This window comes from Lagenorhynchus albirostris, chromosome 20 (assembly GCF_949774975.1).
Source record: "Lagenorhynchus albirostris chromosome 20, mLagAlb1.1, whole genome shotgun sequence".
NCBI lineage: Eukaryota > Metazoa > Chordata > Mammalia > Artiodactyla > Delphinidae > Lagenorhynchus > Lagenorhynchus albirostris.
In genome coordinates this window covers 30024075-30044906 of record NC_083114.1, presented here as the reverse complement: position 1 = coordinate 30044906, position 20832 = coordinate 30024075, and the positions used below count along the sequence as shown (strand labels likewise).

At 53.6% G+C, this 20832-nt stretch overlaps 1 protein-coding gene across 1 annotated transcript in view; it reads left to right on the top strand.

The window, feature by feature from the left end:
- The window catches only part of RNF43 (ring finger protein 43), a 60307-nt gene that overhangs the window by 36884 nt on the left and 2591 nt on the right, over window positions 1–20832 (top strand). Inside the window, exons 2-8 of the mRNA XM_060133859.1 lie at window positions 7691–7813; window positions 14215–14289; window positions 14398–14529; window positions 15117–15221; window positions 16609–16770; window positions 17277–17379; window positions 18397–19752. Coding sequence (XP_059989842.1) covers window positions 7691–7813; window positions 14215–14289; window positions 14398–14529; window positions 15117–15221; window positions 16609–16770; window positions 17277–17379; window positions 18397–19752 — 2056 coding nt within the window. The remainder of the gene's footprint in view (window positions 1–7690; window positions 7814–14214; window positions 14290–14397; window positions 14530–15116; window positions 15222–16608; window positions 16771–17276; window positions 17380–18396; window positions 19753–20832) is intronic.

The following is a 20832-nucleotide window of genomic DNA, read 5'->3' as shown; positions in this document are numbered from 1 at the left end:
TGCCCCTGCCCCCAGGAAGCTTTTCCGGATCAGGTTAGAAATACTGGAGGCCTCTGTCATCCATCCTCTCTCTTGCTAGTCCCTTTCCATCAGGGTTATGCTTCTCTCACCCCACCAACATTATTTTCTTTTGTACCTTAAAAAAGTTACACAGTTAAGCAGGAATACATTTTCCTTGTAAAAGCATTTTAACAAAATCGATAAAGGGAAACTTCTCTTGACAATTCCCCAGCCTCCCAACTTAATTGATTAAGAAACTCAGCCATCCCAAAGAGGTAGAGATGCAGGCTAACGTATGGATGGGAATGAGGTCTAGAAGCTTCCAAAGCCTAAACAATTGCCATTAGGATCAACCTGTAGATGTGAGCGTTGACCTCTTTAACTAAAGGGCAAGATGACCAAACTGGACCTCAGAGACTGTTCTGGTACTGGGAGCCAGAAGCAGCAACTCCAGGCCTGTCTGCTTTTCCCAACCCCCCAGCTACAGGAGCTTGACTTTATGAAGCTGGTGTGTCCTGCCGCCTGAGATAAAAGTCAGGTAGTTCCAAGTTCAGGTAATGGAGGTTGCACAGGACAGGATGATTATAAAATCTGAAAAGAGGAAATGGGCAGAAGGTGCCTTTGATGCCTGGCCAATGTTCCTGATTACAAAAGCAAAATTGTAGCAGGCAGTAAAGTTACCTGTCCAAGGCCTGGGTGAAGGTCTGTAAGTGGAATCAGAGAAGTGAGAGATTACTGCGGCAGAGCTGGGCTGGGAAACAGGAGACAGTAAAGAATTGCTTGCAAATGCACACACCCCAAGAGGAGGAGATGCCACGGATAAAATAAGACCAGCGTTAAGTTCGGGGCTCAGTTGAGCCCTGGAATGCCCTTTGTGAGGAGGTAATGAGATCACATGGCCTCCTTCATGGGAAGGAGGCAGGCTGAGAACTGGAAGAGCTTGTTCAGTGGGGTTCGGAGGGCTGAGCCCAGGAGGGAAGTGACCGTGGATAATGAGCTGTCCCAGACTGTGCCTTGTGGAACACTGGCATTCAGAGGCGCTGTGACGACTGCCAAGGGAGAAGTAGTCAGAAAGGGCTTTGTCCCTTCCAGGAATAAGGAGGGATTTTACCATTGCAGATGCAATAATAAAAACAACTACCATTTTAACGAGTCCCTACTGAGTGTCGGGCTCTGGGCTAGGCGCTTATGGCCATTAAATCCGGTCTTCGTGATAATCAGGAGGCGTTTTTTTTTTTATCCCATTCTGAAGATGAGGAGCATGAGGCTCAGAAAAGCTAAGTAACAACCTGCCCCAGGTCACACAGGTAAATGATGGAGTCAGAAAATGTACGTAAGGTCTGTTTGGGGAGGGAAGGGAAAAATCTGAACCAATAAGTTTAAGGAGGAGGACAGAGACAGAGAGAACAGACACAAGAGCGTGAAATATAACACACACCACTAAAGACCTACATCTTTACATAGCTGTTTAACGTGTGTGCAAAGCGGAGTTCTCAGCCAGAGTGGCCTGGACACTGTGAGCCAGTCCTCTTAATCTGCTTCTCATAGCAGCATCTGGAACGGGGTGTCGCATCTCCTGGCCTTTTAGGAATATGCAAATAACCAATCCTTAAGCTCACCAACTTTCCAGGAACGCTCCCCAGCCACACCCACCCCGAATCCTGCAAGCCCATTTCTCTTGGCCCTCTCCTAGTGTCACTGAGAGGACGGGTGGCCGATGTAGAAATCACGTTTGCATCTTTGTTATTAGGGCACCTTGCATCCTAAGGAGGCAGATGCATTTCGATCTGTTTTCTTCTCAGGAGCCCTCTTCCCAGCTGAAAATTCCCTGGAGGAGGGGGCAAAGACAGCCCCTGTGTTACACCCCAGGGAGACTAACACTGCCTTGCTAGGTAATGCACAGCACCCTGGGTTCAATGGCCTTTTCTTGGCTTTTGCTTTTAATCTGAGAATATGTACTTGAGAAGCTCTCATTGTAAAAGAAACCAGACAGAAGTATAGTGAGCATGATTTTCATGCCACAAATATGACTATACAAGAAATACCATGGTACTTTATTATTTTTTTAATTGAATTAAACCTGACTTCAAGGTCCTATCCCGCTAGGTCAATGGAAATTTGTTTTCATGGGAACTCCCCTCATAGAGCAGCCAAACTGAAATAGCTAAGGGACATCTCTGATACTTGTTCACTCTGGTCTCCACAAATATGCCCATTGTCCGAGCACAATCCAGGTAGGCACAGCATCTTTGCTAGGGTCCAGCCTCCTGGGGTCCACCCCTTCTGGGGCACAGGCTGTAGCTTCCGACAACTTGGCACATCTCCAGGCTCCTCCCCCCCACCCTCAAGATTCCAGGAACTCTGACCACCTGCGCCGCTCCCCACCCCCACCCCCAAGCCGCCTCTCCTTTCTGCTTTCAGGACACTCACATTTCCTCAATGAGTTCAGTCTTTCATGGAAAGTCAGGAAGATAGGTCTTTAGCAACATTTGCTTTTGGCCAGTGCCCCTGAGGCAAGGAAATAGAAGGCGAGCCTCTCTTCTTGGAACGGGAGGAGGGAAAAGACAGGAACAACGTATAAATAGCTGTCATTCTTTTTTAGTCTTCCACAAGAGCACAAAATGAAACTCAAGTTAATATCTCCACATATTAGCCTATGATCGAAGTACTCAAAGCAAAACACCAAAGTCTCTTCACCATTTCCTCTGTAATTCCTCTCCCAAAGCCACGGTTGTCAGGATTTGGTGTGCATTGTGCTGTCTTTATAGGTATTTGGTTGTAGACATTCAATATTTAATTTTAAAACCTGTGTAGCAGGCACTGGAGGGGCAGTGGAGGTCTGTCAAAGCTGGGGGAGAGAGGGAGGGATGTACGCAGACAACTGAAACACGCTGGGGTGAGTATAGGACTGGGGAAATACAGTGTACTAAGGGTGGCCCAGATGAGGGCCTCCAACCCACCCTGACAGAGCAGCAAGCACCAGAGTGTTTGGGGACGTGAAACAAGGTGTTTCTGGAGCGTGGGTTGCCGGGGGAAGAGGTACTGACGGGGATGGTAAGCCGTGAGGCGGGCCATGACGGCACCGGAGCAGGCAGGGTCTTTTAAGCTGTGTTTAAAAGTGCAGACTTCGGGCTTCCCTGGTGGCGCAGCGGTTGAGAGTCCGCCTGCCGATGCAGGCGACACGGGTTCGTGCCCCGGTCTGGGAAGATCCCACATGCTGCGGAGCGGCTGGGCCCGTGAGCCATGGCCGCTGAGCTTGCGCGTCCGGAGCCTGTGCTCCGCAACGGGAGAGACCACAACAGTGAGAGGCCCGCGTACCGCAAAAAACAACAAAAAAAACAAAACAAAAGTGCAGACTTCACTCTAAGAGCTCTGAGGAGCTTTTTCAGTGCTTCGGAGTGACACGCCCAAATTAGCATCTTAGACCCCTCTGGCTTCAGTATAGGGAACTGGGGGCAGGGGGAGGCTGGGGAGTGGGTTGACCCTAGTTAAGCGGTTATTTCAGTAAATTGGGATAGCAATGATGGTGACCTGTGTCAGAGCACCCGTGGTGGGAATGGCAGAAAGAGGACAAATAAGAGAAATGTGTAGGAGATAGAATTGTTAGAATTCGGTGATTGGCTGTTGGTGGTAGCGGTAGGGCGTGAAGGAGATCCAGGAGAGGAGGAAGGTAACATCTGACTTGGGTAATAGGTGGATGGTGGTTCAGGTCCCTCAAACAGGAACACTGGAGGAACGGTTTTGAGGGATACAATGATTAGTTCAATTTTGAACATGCTGAGTTTGAGGTGTCTCATTTAAGGTTCTTCAGGCAGAAACATCCAGGCCCCTCCTGGGGTCTGGGACTCAAGAGAGGTCTGGGCTGCACATACGTAATTAACCACCTCGACGTGGAAACCAAAGCCGTGGGATTGGCTGGGGTCACCCGGGGGACCATGGAAAGTGAAAAGAGAAGAGGGCCTAAGACATTCCTGGAAGTTACCACCAATATTTCGGGGACTTGTGTTTGGGCCTGTATGCTTTAGGAATGTATAAGTAGGAAGGCAAATTTTCTTGGTTATGAATTGGGGGAAGGTATCGTGTTTTCAAAGTCAAATGGAGATTGTTCTTTATTTTTATTTTTTTAATTTTATCCTACTTCTTTCCATTTCCTCTGATCTTCTGCTCTCAGCTGTGTAATCCTGGGCATGTTACTTAACTGTTCAGTGCCTCAGTTTCCTCTTTTTTTTTTTGGAGGGGGGGTATGCGGGCCTCTCACTGTTGTGGCCTCTCCCGTTGCGGAGCACAGGCTCCGGACGCGCAGGCTCAGCGGCCATGGCTCACGGGCCCAGCCGCTCCACGGCACGTGGGATCCTCCCGGACCGGGGCACAAACCTGTGTCCCCTGCATCGGCAGGCGGACTCTCAACCAGTGCGCCACCAGGGAAGCCCTCCCCTTTTTTAAAATGGAGACAATTATAGGGTTGTTATGAGGATAAGAAGAGGTAATACACAAAAGCGCTTGGAACACTCACTGGCCACCATATTTACTCAATAAATGTACACTCTCATCAGCAGCAGCAGCATTAGCATGGACAGTGGTGGGTTTGCTATGTGTTTCATTTGGAGTTGCATAACTCCAGAGGGTGGAGTCAGAGCTGGGTTCTAATCTTGTGTGACCTTAATTTCTCTGAGCCTCAAGCTTCTTCCTCTTCTTTAAGTGGGGATGAGCACACCTACCTCATAATGAGATAACATCTACAGGCTCTGGCATGCCAAAGGCATTTACTAATGGTTCATTTCCTCCTCTTCCTTCTTCCATAGTAGTTAGCTCAGGACCACGGAAGTCTGGTGGCTGCACCACGTTTTTTTCCCCTCTATCTCAGCATCCTACCATGTGGCACTACAGTACGGTACACGTTGGTTCCCCCGCAAAGGCCTGGGGGCAGCGTGGTGGTGAAGTATTTGAAAATCCTTCTCTAAAGACTACTCTTCTCCAAAGTGACTTTCCCCATCTCCACTGACCCTCTGGTTAGCGAGAGGCATCTTGGAGTTATCTTGAGAAAGCTGGACCATGGGTAGGGTGTGGGAGCACGCACAGCAGTGGCTGTGCTGAAGGGAGGTCTCACATCTTTTGTTCTGCTGGAGCAGCTGACTCCTGACATCTCACCACACCGGCCTGTCCTCTGCAGTCACCAGGGAGATCCTTCTCAAACACAGATCTGTGGTCCCTGCTCTTGCCGACCTTTCATGCCGGACCTAACTGCCCCCCCCCCCCAACCCTCAGCGCAGGCCGCTTGCTCTGCCAGGAGCGTACCCTCCCCCCTGGTTGTGGGTCCACTGGGTGAACACATACCTATTTAGTCCCCAAGGAAGCACTGAGGTCACTCTGCCCTCCTGCATGGGATTGTTGGTCCCCCTCCTCAGGCCCTCCCCCAGGCCCTTGAATGAACCTGCATTGTAACATCACAATACACAGTGTTTGCACGCTTGGCTTCTGAGCTTTAAAGGCAAGGAGCCTGTCTTATTCATTGTTGACTCCTCGTTGCATTGAACAGTGCCTGGCACCAAGAGGGCCTTCAGTGTTGGTAGAATGAAGAAATGAATGGGCAGACAGACAGACTAATGGAGCTTGTTGAGATGGGGGCTACAGCTTCACTAGAGCCCCCAACCTCATGCCCTAGCCCATTTCTGGGGGTTAGGGGGATATATAACCTTTCTCCCACACGAAACCTCGATCACCACCAGACTAATAGTCCTTAATTTCTGGGAGCAAGAATGGACACTCCTCCCATCTCATCACCCCCTGCCCAAAGATTTCTATTCACAAGGATACAGTTCAAAGTGAGGTAGTGCATATGTATTGAGAACCTACTATGGTCAAGGGACTGCAGTGATACAGTGAGAGGAAATAGCCTGAAAGTGCTTTCAAAAAGTGACCGTGCTTTTATTTATTTTATTTTATTTTTTTGGCTGCGTTGGGTCTTCGTTGCTGTGCGCGGGCTTTCTCTAGTTGCAGAGAGCAGGGGCCACTCTTCGTTATGGTGTGCGGACTTCTCGTTGTGGTGGCTCCTTTTGTTGCGGAGCACGGGCTCTAGGCGCGCGGGCTTCAGTAGTTGTGGCTCGCGGGCTCTAGAGCGCACGCTCAGTAGTTGTGGCGCATGGGCTTAGTTGCTCCACGGCATGTGGGATCTTCCTGGACCAGGGCTCGAACCCGTGTCCCCTGCGTTGGCAGGCGGATTCTTTCTTTCTTTCTTTCTTTATTTGGCTGTGTCGGGTCTTTGTTGCTGTGCACAGGCTTTCTCTAGTTGCAGGGAGCGTTGTGGTGCACGCGGGCTTCTCATTGCGGTGGCCCCTCCCGTTGCGGAGCACGGGCTCCAGGCATGCAGGCCTCAGTAGTTGAGGCACGCGGGCTTCAGTAGTTGTGGAGCACGGGCTCAGTTGCTCCGTGGCATGTGGGATCCTCCCGGACCAGGGCTCAAACCCGTGTCCCCTGCATTGGCAGGCGGATTCTCAACCACCGCGCCACCAGGGAAGTCCTGGCAGGCGGATTCTTAACCACTGCGCCACCAGGGAAGCCCTGACTGTGCTTTTCAGTCCATCATTGACATTATCATGTTCGTAAACATCTTCGTAAATTCAAAATTCTCTCTGGTTCCTCTGATGGTTCTTTCTGGACGTCCTTTAGTCTAACAGCAGTAGCCAGGGAATCGTGGGCAGCTCCCTAGTAGGAGGTTCCCTTTCTTGCCAGAATACACTGGGTTTCCACCATGTGGGAACCCCTGGCCCATAGGATTATCCTTTGTCACAGGACTCTAGGAAAATTAGATACAAGGGCGTATTAGGATCACCCTGAAGGAGAAGAGTGTGTATAGAAGGGCAGTCTCATCCCTTTGAGGAGGGGCCCTCTGGTCTCTGTTAGCATGTATAAGGCCCACTTCCCCTTAGTCGTTGCTCAGCACCAGCCGGGCTAGAGGCTCAGGGTCTCGGACTGGACCTGCCATACCCTCAGAGCAGGTGGGCTGAGCGGGCCGCATCATTGCTGAGGACAGGACAGACTCCTAGGAATTGTGCTATTCAAGGCTTAATAGCACAATAGCTTAGCCAAGCCTCATCCCAAAATAGTTCTCCTCCCTATCAGCACCCTGCTTAATCCCAGGATAAGCAAAGGGGGCTGTTGAGAGGAGCAAGATGGCGCCAAGTGAGAAGACCCAAGCCGCAGGAGAGATGGGAATCTCCATGGCAACAGCTGCCGAGGAGACAGGAGGCCCCAGCAGCACCCAGCAGCGCCCTGGGGGAGCGAGGAGGGAAGCAGGACTCTGAAGCCACTGATATAGGCTCGCAGCCTGGGGTTGCTGGAGCAGAATTAGGAGGTGAGAGAGGCTGGGGCCAGGGGAAGAGCCCTTTGCAGCTGACCAGTTTGGAAAAGCAGGGCTTGAGGCTTGTTGGAACGGCTCTGCAGCAGGCTCTTCATTTATACACCCCTTGCTCCCATCTGCCCCCACCTCCATGTGTCCTTGGCCCTGGCACCCCTGAAATGACAGCTGGTGGCTCCTGGCTTACCATGAGGCCATCTGATAAGAAGGCCCCCTCTTTCGTGGCAGCAGGAGACCCGCCAGGTACCTGTGAGACCAGTGGGGACGTGCGTGGCTCTCCCAGCTGTGGCTTCTGCTCCCTAGAGCCCCCTAACCTGTCTCTCCCTCTCTCTGCAGTCCCACCCCCTGTACCTGTGCAACGCCAGCGACGACGACAATCTGGAGCCTGGATTCGTCAGCATTGTCAAGCTGGAGAGCCCCCAGCGGGCCCCCCGCCCCTGCCTGTCACTGGCCAGCAAGGTAGACTCGCACTTGACCCCCGCACACCCTGAGCCCCTGCGTGCCCAGCTCTGGACCACGAGAGCTCCTGTGCTCTTTGTCTGCTTGTTTCCTGAGAGTGGTGTGCTCAGTTCGGGTTTTTATAACCCATGACTGGTCTGAGAGACGTGGAAATTCAGGCCACTGTCCTCTCCCCACCGGCCATGTGCCACCAGAACGTTTTGGCTGTCATCTAGAGCACGTGCCCCATCCTAGCTCTTCCCCCATCACCTGGACATTCCTACACCCCTTCCCCTGCCTAGCATCAGAGCAAAGAGGGGGTCAGCTGGAGGGCTTTTCCATCTCTCAGAAATATTCACTGAGCACCATGCAAGAAGAGTGGAAACAGAGGCCATTAAAACACTCTTCCTCCGAGATCGCAGACCGGCAGCCCCACACTTCCTCAGGGCACCTTTGCCTGGAGCCGGCCGCACCTGCCACCTTCCCACTGTCAGGGCTTTCTGGTTTGCCGTGCTCCCCACTGGCCTGCTACCTCATAGAGCCCGTAAACGTTTGCATTCGTGACCCCTGCTTTAACATTAGTTACTATTTTCTTTGTGCTTACCACGTGCCAGGTGGGACATGGGATAGATACTTCTTATATATCAATTCTCACTTACTTTTCACAACAATCAGGAAAACTAGACATTGTTATTCTCTATTTGACCTATAAGACAAATGAGGATCAGAAAGCTTAAGTAACTTGCCAGGCTGACAGAGATAGGAAGGGGCAGAGCTGAGATTTGAACCGAGCCTTGTCCACTTCTCAAACCTGAGCTTTTAACCTCTGCGCTCTGTTACCTCCCATTCTGGCTGGAAAAACTGAACACACGTGAAAAGAGTCCCATGGTGACCCAAGCCAGAGTGTGGTTAGATTGTGGGTGGCACGGTCAGGCAGACTTGGGGTGGGGGTCCTGCTCCCAGGGGTGGTGAAAGAGGAGGGTGACAGTCCCGCCCTATGCGCCTGCTCCTTGAACTCTGGCCCAGGGCATTTGTGATCCTCCCGAGAGCTGTTTCCTGGGCCATGAGTCTCAAGGAAACAGCCTGGGTTCTTACGTGATCCCCCAGGGGGCAGGGACTCGGGCAGGACTCGGAATGTGGTGCCCACGGATAGGGGAAGATATTCTCCCAGCCTGGTGCTGATGCAGAAGGGACCCTGGGGAGGTGGGAGATGGGGTCCAGGACACACCTGAGCAGCTGGAGGGTGTGGTGTCTCCGCAGGACGGTAAGCGTCCTACTGGCAGCAGCATTTTGTTAGGCTGAAGCTACCCTACCTCTGACCATTTCATTTCCATGGCTTGACAAAATATGGGCAAATGTCATTCATTTATTCATTTGGCAGATGAGTGCCCAGTGTTAGGTAGGTAAGTATGAGTTAGGGAGAGGGGAGGGAGACAGACAGATGGAGGAGGACGAGTTCCGAGAGCTCTACTGTCCCTCTGAAGCAGCGTATGATTTCACATGCGTGTGGGCACTCGGCAACCCGCCGGGCTGTGTCCACACAGGGGTTTTCTTCTCGCCCCTAGAGGACCACTCTCCTGTAGGAGAAATGAACCATGTGAACAGACACTGGGTGACAAGGAACATGGTCAGTGCTCTTTGAGGTACCTGATTAACCTTGTTGGGCCTTTGTTTCCTCTACCATAAAATGGGACTTTTATTTCCTACCCCGGTGATCATGGTGAGGATGAGAAGAGTGTACGTCAAGTGCCCAAACAGTCCCTGAGCTAAATGAAACACAAAGTCAAAAACCCGTCAGGAGTTCAGAGGAAGCACCTTGGCTGCTGCCCTGTGACCTTTTTTCTTTCTGAGGTCACTGCCTGAGCTTCCCGTGCCCACCCCCTCCCCCTGCACCACACTCACCCTGCTTCCCCTCGCCCGTCTTCTCCCCGCATCACTCTGCGGAACTGCTCTGGCCCCAAGCTCTCTCGCGGGTCAGGTCCAAGGCATCCCTCGGCTCTCTCATCCTGTGACCTCACCAAGTAGCTCCTACCTGGGATCCCCTGGCCCGAAGGAGGTCTGTGAAGCTAGTAATGTGGGTCTTTGGGCTACTTCCAATATCTTAGACTTCCCACAGGCTTAACTGAACTCTTCATTTTTTTTGCTTTTGGTTGAATTCTATCAGTTCAATGTGTTAATACAAGTTATCTCATAGGAAAATGAATTGTGCATAATAAATGCAGTTAGCTTGGTAAAACATATTTAAATATAGGGCTTGTGGGAGGCATAGGGGAAAGGTGGGTCTTTGGTGAGGAAATTCAAAAACCACTGACCTCAGTCAGCTCTGCTCTGGCCAATCAATTAGCGTCAGCGGTGGTGTCCCCATCCCCGGAACTGGGGCTCTTGAGCCAGACAGCCGCAGGTCTGGAGCTTGGCTTCTCCACGGCCCCTCAGTGTGACCTGGACATTTTAGCTCAGCTCTCTGAGCCTCTGTTTCCCCATCTGTAAAAGGGGAACAGTAACAGGGCTCATATCTTATAGTAGTTATGAGGAATTGAGGAGACAGTACAGAGGCCAAGCGCACAGCAATCACTCAATAAATGACTGCAGCTGTCACTGCTGTCCTTGTCATTGGCATTGTCATCCTATGCTTTCATAGTTAGCAAGGTTGGCCTTTTTCTGTCATGGTTCCCTCTTTTGATCTCTGACCCTCACTGTAGTTCTTCTGGACTCTCATTCTTGTCAGCATACCACCTTCCTCCCCCTACCCAGTCACCCAGATTGGTTTCTGTTTCTTTATTAGCAACTCCACAGCCATCCTTGTGATTCCCCAGGCCCTGAGCCCCTCATGCATGGGCTGGAGCAGTGGCCTTTTGCCTGGTGGAAGGAGCTGGCTCTGGAGGCAAAAAAGTTGGGTGCAAGGCCTGCCTTTCTTACCACAGAGAACACTCCCTGCTAACCAGGTACTTGGAAGGCTGAAGTCCTGGGTGGGAATTCTGCCTCCACTGCTTATCAGCTGTGTGACCCTGGGCAAGTTGTTCAGCCTCTCTGAGCCTCTGTTTTTTCCTCAATTCAAAAGTGGAGCTGATGCCTGTCTTATGGAGTTGTTGTGAGGAGTAAATGAAATCATGTACGCAAAGCACATGGCGATAGCTGATATGATGATAACTAATACTTAAGAGTGGCCTAATGACAGATACAAATAAGTAAATAAATACTTAAGGAATACTTACTATGTGCCAGGCGCATATTATAAGGCTTTACGTGGAGTAACTTATATAGTCCTCAGAACAACCCTGTGAAGTAGGTCCTGTTATTAGCCCTAGTTTACACAAAGGAAAACTGTGGCACAGAGCAGTTAAGTGACTTGCCCAAAGTCTCACAGCTAATGGTTGATGGCAGATTTAGTACTCAAACCTAAACAGTCTGGGCAGAGTGGGTCTCAATAACGGTTATATCCCCTCTACTTCCTCCTCCCCTTGCTTTCAAGCCTAGGTGAATCCCACCTCTTGTATTGAATCTTTCCTAACTGGCTCAGCCCAGCTGGGCTACTGGGAGCTTGGCTTCCCTCCTGGCGTGCTGCCAGGGTCTCTGGCCGTGCTTTTCACACCAGGTTTCATGGAGGTGCCTTGGCAGGGGCTGGGGTTGGGGGGAAGCCAAGGGTCCTTCTTACCCCTAATCCCACCCTCAACCTCAGCTCGCTTTTATATGTTTTGTATTGACGATTTGTGTCAGTCTGTGTGTGTGTGTGTGTGTGCGCGCGTGTGTGTGTGTGCGCGCGTGTGTGTATTGTGGGGGGCACAATGGAGGGAAGGGCTTTCTGCAGTGAAAAGAAGGGTTTGGAAACGACTGGTCTGCTTCATTCATTTGTACTCGAGAATGTTGTTATCAGCATTATAATCGTACGTATATGCTTTGTCTCCACAGCTAGATTATGAGTTGTTCTGGAGGGCTTGGCCTTCCCTGGCTTGGTGCCCTGAGCACAGTGGGTGCTCAGTCAGTCTTTGATGAGGAGGAGATACACAGTGACTGTCACTGTGTCTGGAGAGGAAAATCTAAGGTGCAGGGAAGTGCAGAAGTCCTGGAACGTATTGGCTTCCACTGCTAAAGGCCACGGGCAGCCTGCGCGCTGCTCTTAGAGGGCTGGCTGAATCTTTGCAGCTCCCAAAGAGGTCTCTGGGTTGTCTTTCTAAAGCCCACTCTTCCTGTCTGGAGGGCCTGCCCGTCCTCTCTGTCTTCCAGGTTCTGGTCTGGAAGAAGTGCTTCTCTCTCTCCCTCCCTCCCTCTTGCTTGGGTGCGGGCGGACTGCAGGGCAGCATGGGTAGCCCCTGAGTGGGCTGCCATCTGGCCCCAAATCTTGCTTTTTGAGTCCTAGAACTCTGAACACAGGCACCCACTGTCTGAAAGGCCTGTTTGTTTCCCCCTGTTGGCCAACCCTCTCTCTTTGATCACTTTTACAACTTTGTAATTATGGGCTGTAACCGGCTGGGGTGTTTGAACGTCAGGGTAATTACTTTCCACCGTTCCTACCCCAACCCTTCAAAAGGAGAGGGGTAGGGAAGTAAGAACATCTCCAGAGAAGGAAGTCTCTGCCCTTCCCTCCTGCTCTTCCAGGCTGGGCTGGGTTCAGGGTCTCATTCTGGGGATGAGAAACACGAGGCCCTAGTAGCACTGAGGATCCAGGAGTCTCAGTTCTGTGACTACTCGGGTGACCTCCCCACCCCTTGGTTAAGTCATGGACTATGAGATTAGCAGAAGGGGTCCTTCTCCTTTTCCCCTAGGGCTGCTCCCATGCCCTGGTTTGGAGGGCTCTGAAGACTGGACAGCTTCTTTTTGCCTGGGGTCGCCTGGGCGGGGGAGACGTCCTGGGAACAAGCAGGCTAGAGGAGGATGGAGGCTGTGACCTCTCCATTTCTTCAGCAGTTCCATTCTCCGGTCCTGTGAATTTCCAGTCAATTAGCCTGGCGAGCCTGGGCCTGGGCTGGGCCTGGGTGCTGGTAGAGAGAGGGCCTAGCCCAGCTCCTCAGGGAAGGAGGGAGGGAAGAGGGAAGGTACCCTCCTGGCCGAAGAGGCCCCACTTGAGCATCTCCACCACCCTCCCGGGGCTCTCCTGCCTGCAGGCTGCCTGTTCTGAGGGGCCCTCTGGCCTCTGCGGCCGCCTGGGGAGCAGGGATCAGGGAGCGGGAGCCCAGCCGCTCCCCTGGCCTGCCTGGCAGGAGAACTGCCCCAACAGGCTCTCACCGGGAAGGGAAGCAGAGATCAAAGCGCTGGAGTGTGAGCCCCAGCCCCGGCTCCTCTTCCTGACTGCACTACTTGCGGAAGGGTTAACTCCTTCCGTGCCTGCAGGAAGGCCCGAAAGGATCAGCAGGCCCCAGGGGCCTGAGGTCCCAGCCTGATGCCTTCGCGAGGTGAGCCTTTGCCCTAGGGAGGAGCGCTGGAGAGCGCTGGCGCCCGGGAGAGAGGCGACAGTGAGGCCGGAGCAGGGTCTGTCTGTCGGTCCTTTGCCCTCGTGCCTCCACCGCCCCCTCAGCTCTTATCTCCCTGGTCTTACCCCACACCCAGAGCCCCCAGATTCCTGCTTTGTGTTCTCTCTGTGGCTCTGCCCTCTGCTTTGCCTGGTTGGCTAGATCCTCTCAGAGCCTTGGCGAGCACGCATGTGCATGTGCATGTGCACGTGCGCACACTTGTGTCCTTGTGGGAACAGCCCCTCGGGTCCCTCCCAACCCGAGTCTCTACTGCCACCCTCAGGGAGGGGGTGAAGGGATAAAGCACCAGACAGGGACTCCAGTAGGTCCTTGAATAGGAGCCAGAGAAAGAGTTGCAGACTAGAGTGTGGTAGGGAGAGAGAGCCGTGAGACGGGCTGAGCCTGGGGCTGTCATAGGCGCCTTGGGAGAGAGCAGTGTCCCAGGATCCAGGAACTTGGCCCGAGGTGGGGGACGGGATGCTCTGCAGGCTCCTCTTGTCAGGCAGGGCTGGACCCTGGAAAGCCCAGTTCTGTTCTGGAGGAGCTGTCCACCTCTCTGTACTGGGGACTGGTCACCACACACGCCCAGGCCCTGGGGGCTGCTGGTCGCTCCCTGCTCTCGGCTCTCACACTTCTTCGTGAAGGCGGACTGGAGGCACCCTGACGGCAGGGGCTGTGTCTTATTTGTCCTTAGGCCTAGAGCCTAGTCCAGCCCCTGGCACCTACTAAACCCTGTTAGGGGTTTGTTCCATTACGAAAGGAAGGACTGAATGTTGTCCTGGAAGGCAGTGGACCTGGGTGAGCTTGGGGCGGGGCAGGGGATCCTAACCCCACCGACCCCTTGCATGTGTTATATGTGGGAGTGTACAGAGGTGTGGTGTGTGCAAAATCCTAGGAAGGCACGTGAGGGGGCGAGGCCGGGGCGTGGATGGGCTGTGTGTCTGACCCCTGCGGGACCTCTGCTGTGTGTCTCTACAGGCCCGGATGGCGGGGGAGCGGGGAGCCAGCGCCGTCCTCTTTGACATCACGGAGGATCGAGCTGCTGCTGAACAGGTACCCGGGACGTGGGGTGTTTGAGGAGGGGGCTGGACGATGGAAGAGAAATGTGCCGGGGAAGAAGTCAGGACACAGCCACCCTTGTGGGCACTTTCCCTCCTGCAGCTGCAGCAGCCCCTGGGGCTGACGTGGCCAGTGGTGTTGATCTGGGGTAATGATGCCGAGAAGCTGATGGAGTTTGTGTATAAGAACCGAAAGGCCCACGTTAGGATCGAGCTGAAGAAGCCCACGACGTCGGTAAGCACGCCAGGTCTCCAGCCCCGGCCCCAGCACCTGCTGTCACCCGCAATTTTTCCTGCGGTGACTCTCACCAAAAGCCCTTAGACTCCTGGAGCTAAAGAAACCTTGGAAACCCTCTAGCGCAACTCTTTCCACCAGCTGTGCACCTCTAGGCAAGTTTCTTCCCCTCTCTGAGCTTCATCTGAAGAATGAACAGATTGGGTCAGCTGAGCTCTAAAGTTGTTTTTCAGCATCGTGGTTTCATGGCACAGAGTAGCAGAGCCAGAATGAAACCCTCGTCCCCAGGCCCCCTGAATCCTGGCTGGTATTTCTCCATCGACTGGGAAGCTCAGCCGGATGCTCACTGGGTAGCTTCCACCTTGTAGAGGGGTCCCTGTCCCCTTTTTCCCAAGCACATGGGTCTCGAGATAGTACCTCTCACAGCAGACGTTTGGAGGAGTGCCCGGGGGCAGAGAGGGACCACCTAAGCCCACCTGCAGCCTCAACCCCTCTGCCGGAAGACTCAAGGGGCCCTCCAGTTCTCTGTGTGTCTCCCGGGCTCCTTCCAGAAGCGTGACCCTTTCCCTCTCTGCTCGCTCCCCCAGCCAGATTATGACGTGTGGATCCTCCTGACGGTGGTGGGCACCATCTTTGTGGTCATCCTGGCCTCGGTGCTGCGCATCCGGTGCCGCCCCCGTCACAGCAGACCGGTGAGGCGGGTGGGCTCCCTGGTGGAGGTGGGTGAGTGCACGTGTGGGGGAAGGTGGGGAGCAGGAAGGGCAAAGTGAGGAAAGAAGGTGCCCTTACGCCTGTGAAACAGTTTACACCTAAATCCCCCGGCAAATGACTTTGTTGATTTCCAGCAGCCTCCCTCCACAAGAGTCCTCATTTGTTCATTCATTCAACAAATAGAGCGAGCGCCTGTTCTGTGCCAGACACTGTTCCAGGTGTTGGGGATAGTGCAGTGAACAAAAAGACAAAAGATTCCTCCCTTCGGGGAACTTTCATTCTAGGTAAAATGAATGAGTAAATAAATAAGTAAAATGTAAGTAAATAAATAAGTAAAATACACAATAATTTAGACGGTGGTGTGTGCCAGGGAGAAGAATAAAATAGAAAAGGGGAGGGAATGGAAAGGGGACAGGGTTAAATTTTAGAAGCAAGGCCAGGGAAGGCCTCATTGAGAGGATGACATTACAGGTAAGACCCTCAACAGGTGAGGGGGTGATCTGTGCAGATACCTGGGGAGAAAGTGATTGAGGCGAGAAAACAGGAAATGCCAAGGCCTTGAGGCAGAAGTGTGCCCGTTATGTCTGAGGAACAGCAAGACTGTCCTGTGGCTGGAATCCAGTGAGTGAGAGGGCAGAGCAGCAGGTGGGGACAGAGAGTTCATGGGGCCCAGTGGTATTGGACTGTTAAGGCCGTTGTCAGGATTTTTTTTTCACTCATGGGAGGGTTTTGAGCGGAAGGAGAGCCATGATCTGACCTCACCTGATCTGTGGTGAGAAACCAGCTCCGAGGCTATTACAGGAATCCAGGGGACAGTAGCGGTAGCTTGGAGTAGGGAGGCAGCAGTGAAAGTGGTGAGCATTAGTTAGACCCTCCATACACTTTGAAGGCAAAGCTGACAGGTTTCTAAGGGACTGATCATGGAGTGCAAGAGAATGGTCAAGAATGGCAACAAGATTTTTGGCCTGAGCAATGAAAAGAACGGAATTCCCTTTACTGAGGTGGGGAAGACTGCGGGAGGACAGGTGTGTGGTTGGGCGGTTCATGGGATTAGGAGTTCAGCGTGGGGCCTGTCAAGTTTGACGTGCCTGTTAGATATCCAAGTTGAGACGTCAAGCAGGCAGTTGGATAAAAAGTTGCTCTCACGGGTCATCGAGGGAAGGAAAATCAATAGTAGGAGTGGGGAATGGGATGGGGGGGCTTAGCCTGCTGGGCAGAGCCACGTAGGAACTCCGAGGATACAAACGCCTTGGAGTGGTCAAGCGGTCACGGGATCTAACTGGGTGGCCGGGAACCGAGTACAAGCTGGAGTCCAGGGCTGAGGGAAGAGGAGCCCCTGCCCCATTCTGGCCCCACCCCTCTTCCCAGGATCCCCTTCAGCAGCGAACAGCCTGGGCCATCAGCCAGCTGGCCACCAGGAGGTACCAGCCCGGCTGCAGGAGGGCCCGGGCCGAGTGGCCAGACTCAGGTAGCAGCTGCAGTTCAGCCCCTGTGTGCGCCATCTGCCTGGAGGAGTTCTTGGAGGGCCAGGTAAGGCAGGGCCGTGGTTCACCTCCATGACCAGGCTGGGGAGGGAGGCTGGAGCTTGGGGGAGGAAGCGCTTAAGGCTGGTGTGAGTGCTCGAGCTGCATCTAGGTGCACAGACAGCCCTGAGGTTTGGTTATTTTCCTGGCTTTCCAGGGAAAGAGAACTACTGCTGGTTGAGTGTGTACCACGCGGCGGGCCCTGCAGTGGCTGCTTTACAGGCATCGTCTCGTTTCAGCCTCGTGACAGTGAGGGGTGGGGGTAGATTAGTCTTTTAGCCTCATTTTACAGCAGAAAACTGTCTGTTAAGAAACTTGCCCAAGGTCGTGCAGCTAAGTGGCAAAAACCAGGTCTACTTGATATCAAAGCCCATACCATTTCTGTCCTACCGTGAGGTCTTTGAAAGCAGATGGCGGCAGTCAGGAGAGGCCAGAGGGAGTCGGGAATGCCCTGCTTCCTGGCCATGGCTGTAGCTACAGACAACTCTGGTTCAGACCCCTTGTTTTCTCCAGGAGCTACGGGTCATTTCCTGCCTCCATGAGTTCCATCGTACCTGTGTGGACCCCTGGCTGCACCAGCATCGCACTTGCCCCCTCTGCATGTTCAACATCGTAGGTAGGAGGTGGGCCAAAGACTCCCCTGTGCGCAGGCAGATGGGTCTAGAAGGGGCTTCCCTCTGGGCAAGTGTTTTGCCTTGAAGCTGAGGAGAAGGCAGGACTGCCTCAGTTGTTCTTTAAGCTGTGCACTGCTCGAAGGGGCCTCATCTGAGGGGGCGGCCATTCCATTGCAGTCATCTTTATGATGTATTTTCATGACAACTTTGTTGATTTTAAATCTGACTGATTTGTTTGTTTGTTTATTTATTTTTGGCTGCGTTGGGTCTCCGTTGCTGTGCGCGGGCTTTTCTGTAGTTGTGGTGAGTGGGAGCTACTCTTCATTGCGGTGCGCGGGCTTCTCGTTGCGGTGCGTGGGTTTCTCATTGCGGTGGCTTCTCTTGTTGCGGAGCACAGGCTCTAGGTGCACGGGCTTCAGTAGTTGTGGCACGTGGGCTCAGTAGTTCTGGCTCCCGGGCTCTAGAGCACAGGCTCAGTAGTTGTGGTGCACGGGCTTAGTTGCTCCCCGGTATGTGGGATCTTCCCAGACCAGGGCTCGAACCCGTGTCCCCCGCATTGTCAGGTGGATTCTTAACCACTGTGCCACCTGGGAATTCCAAGATTTGTATATTTATTATTCTACTTTTCTGGCAATAAAGTATCCTGTTCGAACAAAACCAGGATATTATGACAATCTTCTAAAAGATGAAAGCGAAGTATCTTGAGGAAAGAGAGCCTTTTTCTAATTCACCCAAAGGTGCAGTGTGGGCTAGCAGTGGCCCTGGGTGCAAGTCCCCAAAGGGCTGATGGGAGGAGCAGGGCTTGCCATGCACAGTGGAACTCCCAAGGAGACAACTGGCTGGAGGGAGCAAGGGCATCCCCGGGCACAGGCAGGTTAGGAGTGTCCTTGGTCGTCCAAACTCTGACGGAGCTTGCGGGCGATGCAGGCTCAATAAGTACATTACAGCCACGCTTTTCTGAATGTACCCTCCTTCCGTTTGTGGAGTCAAACACTTGTGCTCTTGGTTCTCTCTTCCAGAGGGAGATTCCCTTTCTCAGTCCCTGGGACCGTCTAGATCTTACCAAGAACCAGGCCGAAGACTCCACCTCATTCGCCAGCATCCCGGCCATGCCCACTACCACCTGCCTGCTGCCTACCTGTCGGGCCCTTCCCGGAGCGCAGCGGCTCGGCCCACACGGCCTGGTCCCTTCCTACCATCCCAGGAGCCAGGCGTGGGCCCTCGGCACCACCGCCTCCCCAGAGGCGCACATCCCCGGGCTCCAGGCGAACCACAGCGCCTGGCAGTGGCCCAGAGCCCCTCTGCGCAGGGCTGGGGGCTGAGCCACCTGCGGTGCACTTTGCAGCACCCTGCCACCTGCCCCATGCCCCCACGCCGGGCCAGGCCTCACGACAGCAGCGGGTCTGGAGAAAGCTACTGCACAGAACGCAGTGGCTACCTGGCAGACGGGCCAGCCAGTGACTCCAGTTCAGGGCCCTGTCACGGCTCTTCGAGTGACTCAGTGGTCAACTGCACGGACATCAGCCTGCAGGGCATCCACGGCAGCAGTTCTACCTTCCGCAGCTCCCTGAGCAGTGACTTTGACCCCCTGGTGTACTGCAGCCCCGAAGGGGAGCGCCGGCGGGAGGAGGCTCAGCCTAGCATGACCTCTCGGCCCCGTTCTTTGGACTCGGTGGTGCCCACAGGGGAAACCCAGGTTTCCAGCCATGTCCACTACCACCGCCACCGGCACCGCCACTACAAAAAGCGTTTCCAGTGGCACGGCAGGAAGTCTGGCCCAGAAACTGGAGTCCCGCCGTCCAGGCCTGCCGTTCCTCGGACACAACTCCGGCCAGAGCTGCCTTCACCCGATCCGCAAGCAGCCAGCCCCAGCCCAGCAGCCCCGTCAGGACAGCTCCCCAGCCCGCAACGGCCCAGGGCCCTCACCGAGCCAGCCCCTGGGCCAGCAGACGCCGCCAGCCCCAGCCCTGGTCCCAGCAGCCTCTTCCACTTGCAGAAATCCAGCCTCCCTGTGCGACACACACAGAGGAGACGGCGGGGGAGTCCCTCAGAGCCCTCCCCAGCCTCTCGACCCCGGGACTTGGCCGCACACCGAGTATGCCAGATTCTTCCCCATTATGGCCCCAACCTGGCATATCCTTGGTCCCCAGAGGCCCACCCACTGATCCTCGGACCTCCGGGCCTGGACAGGAGGCTGCTACCAGAAACCCCAGGCCCTACTTACCCAAGTTCACAGCCGGTGTGGTTGTGTCTGACTACACGCCAGCCCCTAGGACCACACCCATCTGGGGAGGGGCCTTCCGAATGGAGTTCTGGCGCCCCAGAGGGTAGGCCATGCCCTTACCCACACTGCCAGGTGCTGCCAGCCCAGCCTGGTGAGTTTTCAGGGGAAATGGGTCTGACGGGGACAGGAGACTAGAGTTGGGTATGGCAGAACGGGTCAAGTCATGCAGAGGGTTGATGGAAGCTGAGGAGGGTCCAACAGGGGTGACATTCAAAATAGTGGACAGCTGGCATAGCGTAGGATGCTGGCTCTGCCAGGTGTTAATCCTTTAGTCGCCAGATCCTCGGGAGGTCTCCGGTGAGGTACCAGTGTGGCTGAGACAGCAGAAAGTACTTGGGGCGGCTCGGGGCAGCAGCTCAATCGTGAGTGTTTCAGTATTTTAAAAATTGGTACAGCTGAGCCTATAGCTCAGTATTAGCTGTAAATACAAAGAAGGCCAAGAACTGTTCCTTGCTCTTGAGGAGAGCGTGGACGAATAGTTACTGAAAACCGTAATCCCAGGCCATATGAGATCTTACGGGAGAAATAACTACAGATAACCATAATTCTGGGTTATACGAGAAGAGCTATGTGAATGATGCAAAAAAAAAAAAAAAAAAAAGGAGAGCGATCACAGGTGGTTCCTAGCAGCCCTGTGGCTCTCTCCTTTCCCCCGGGGAAAAGAACTACTGGGGCTTTCCCTTCTATGCATCTTTGTTAATAAGACTGACTTCATTTTCTTGGGAACTCAGTGCATCCCTATTACTGTACTGCAGCCAATGGTGATAATGTAAATCCTTGACTTTAGCTGGGTATTTATTTGCTCAAATCCTCCTCTTCCTCTTCCGGATCCCCCAACCCCTACTCTCCCCCATCTTTTCCCATTGTGTGGATGACACAGCTCTTTGCCTACAGCCATCACTAGGAGGACCCCTCTGCCCTCAGAGGTCCTGAAATATAAGACTTCGGGGTCTAGGACTCCTACAGGCAGGACCTGAGAGCTGCTATCATCCGTCCATTCATTTCTTCCTTCCATTTTTCTTTCTGCGTTGTGTGCTTGCTATGTGCTAGGTTCCAGGCTCTGAGGACGTGGAACTTGTCAACCAGGAGACCCAGGTCTGTGGAGAGATAGGCATGCAAGCTGTTATAGTACAGAAAACAATTGCTTCCACAGGGCCACGTAATGCAGATT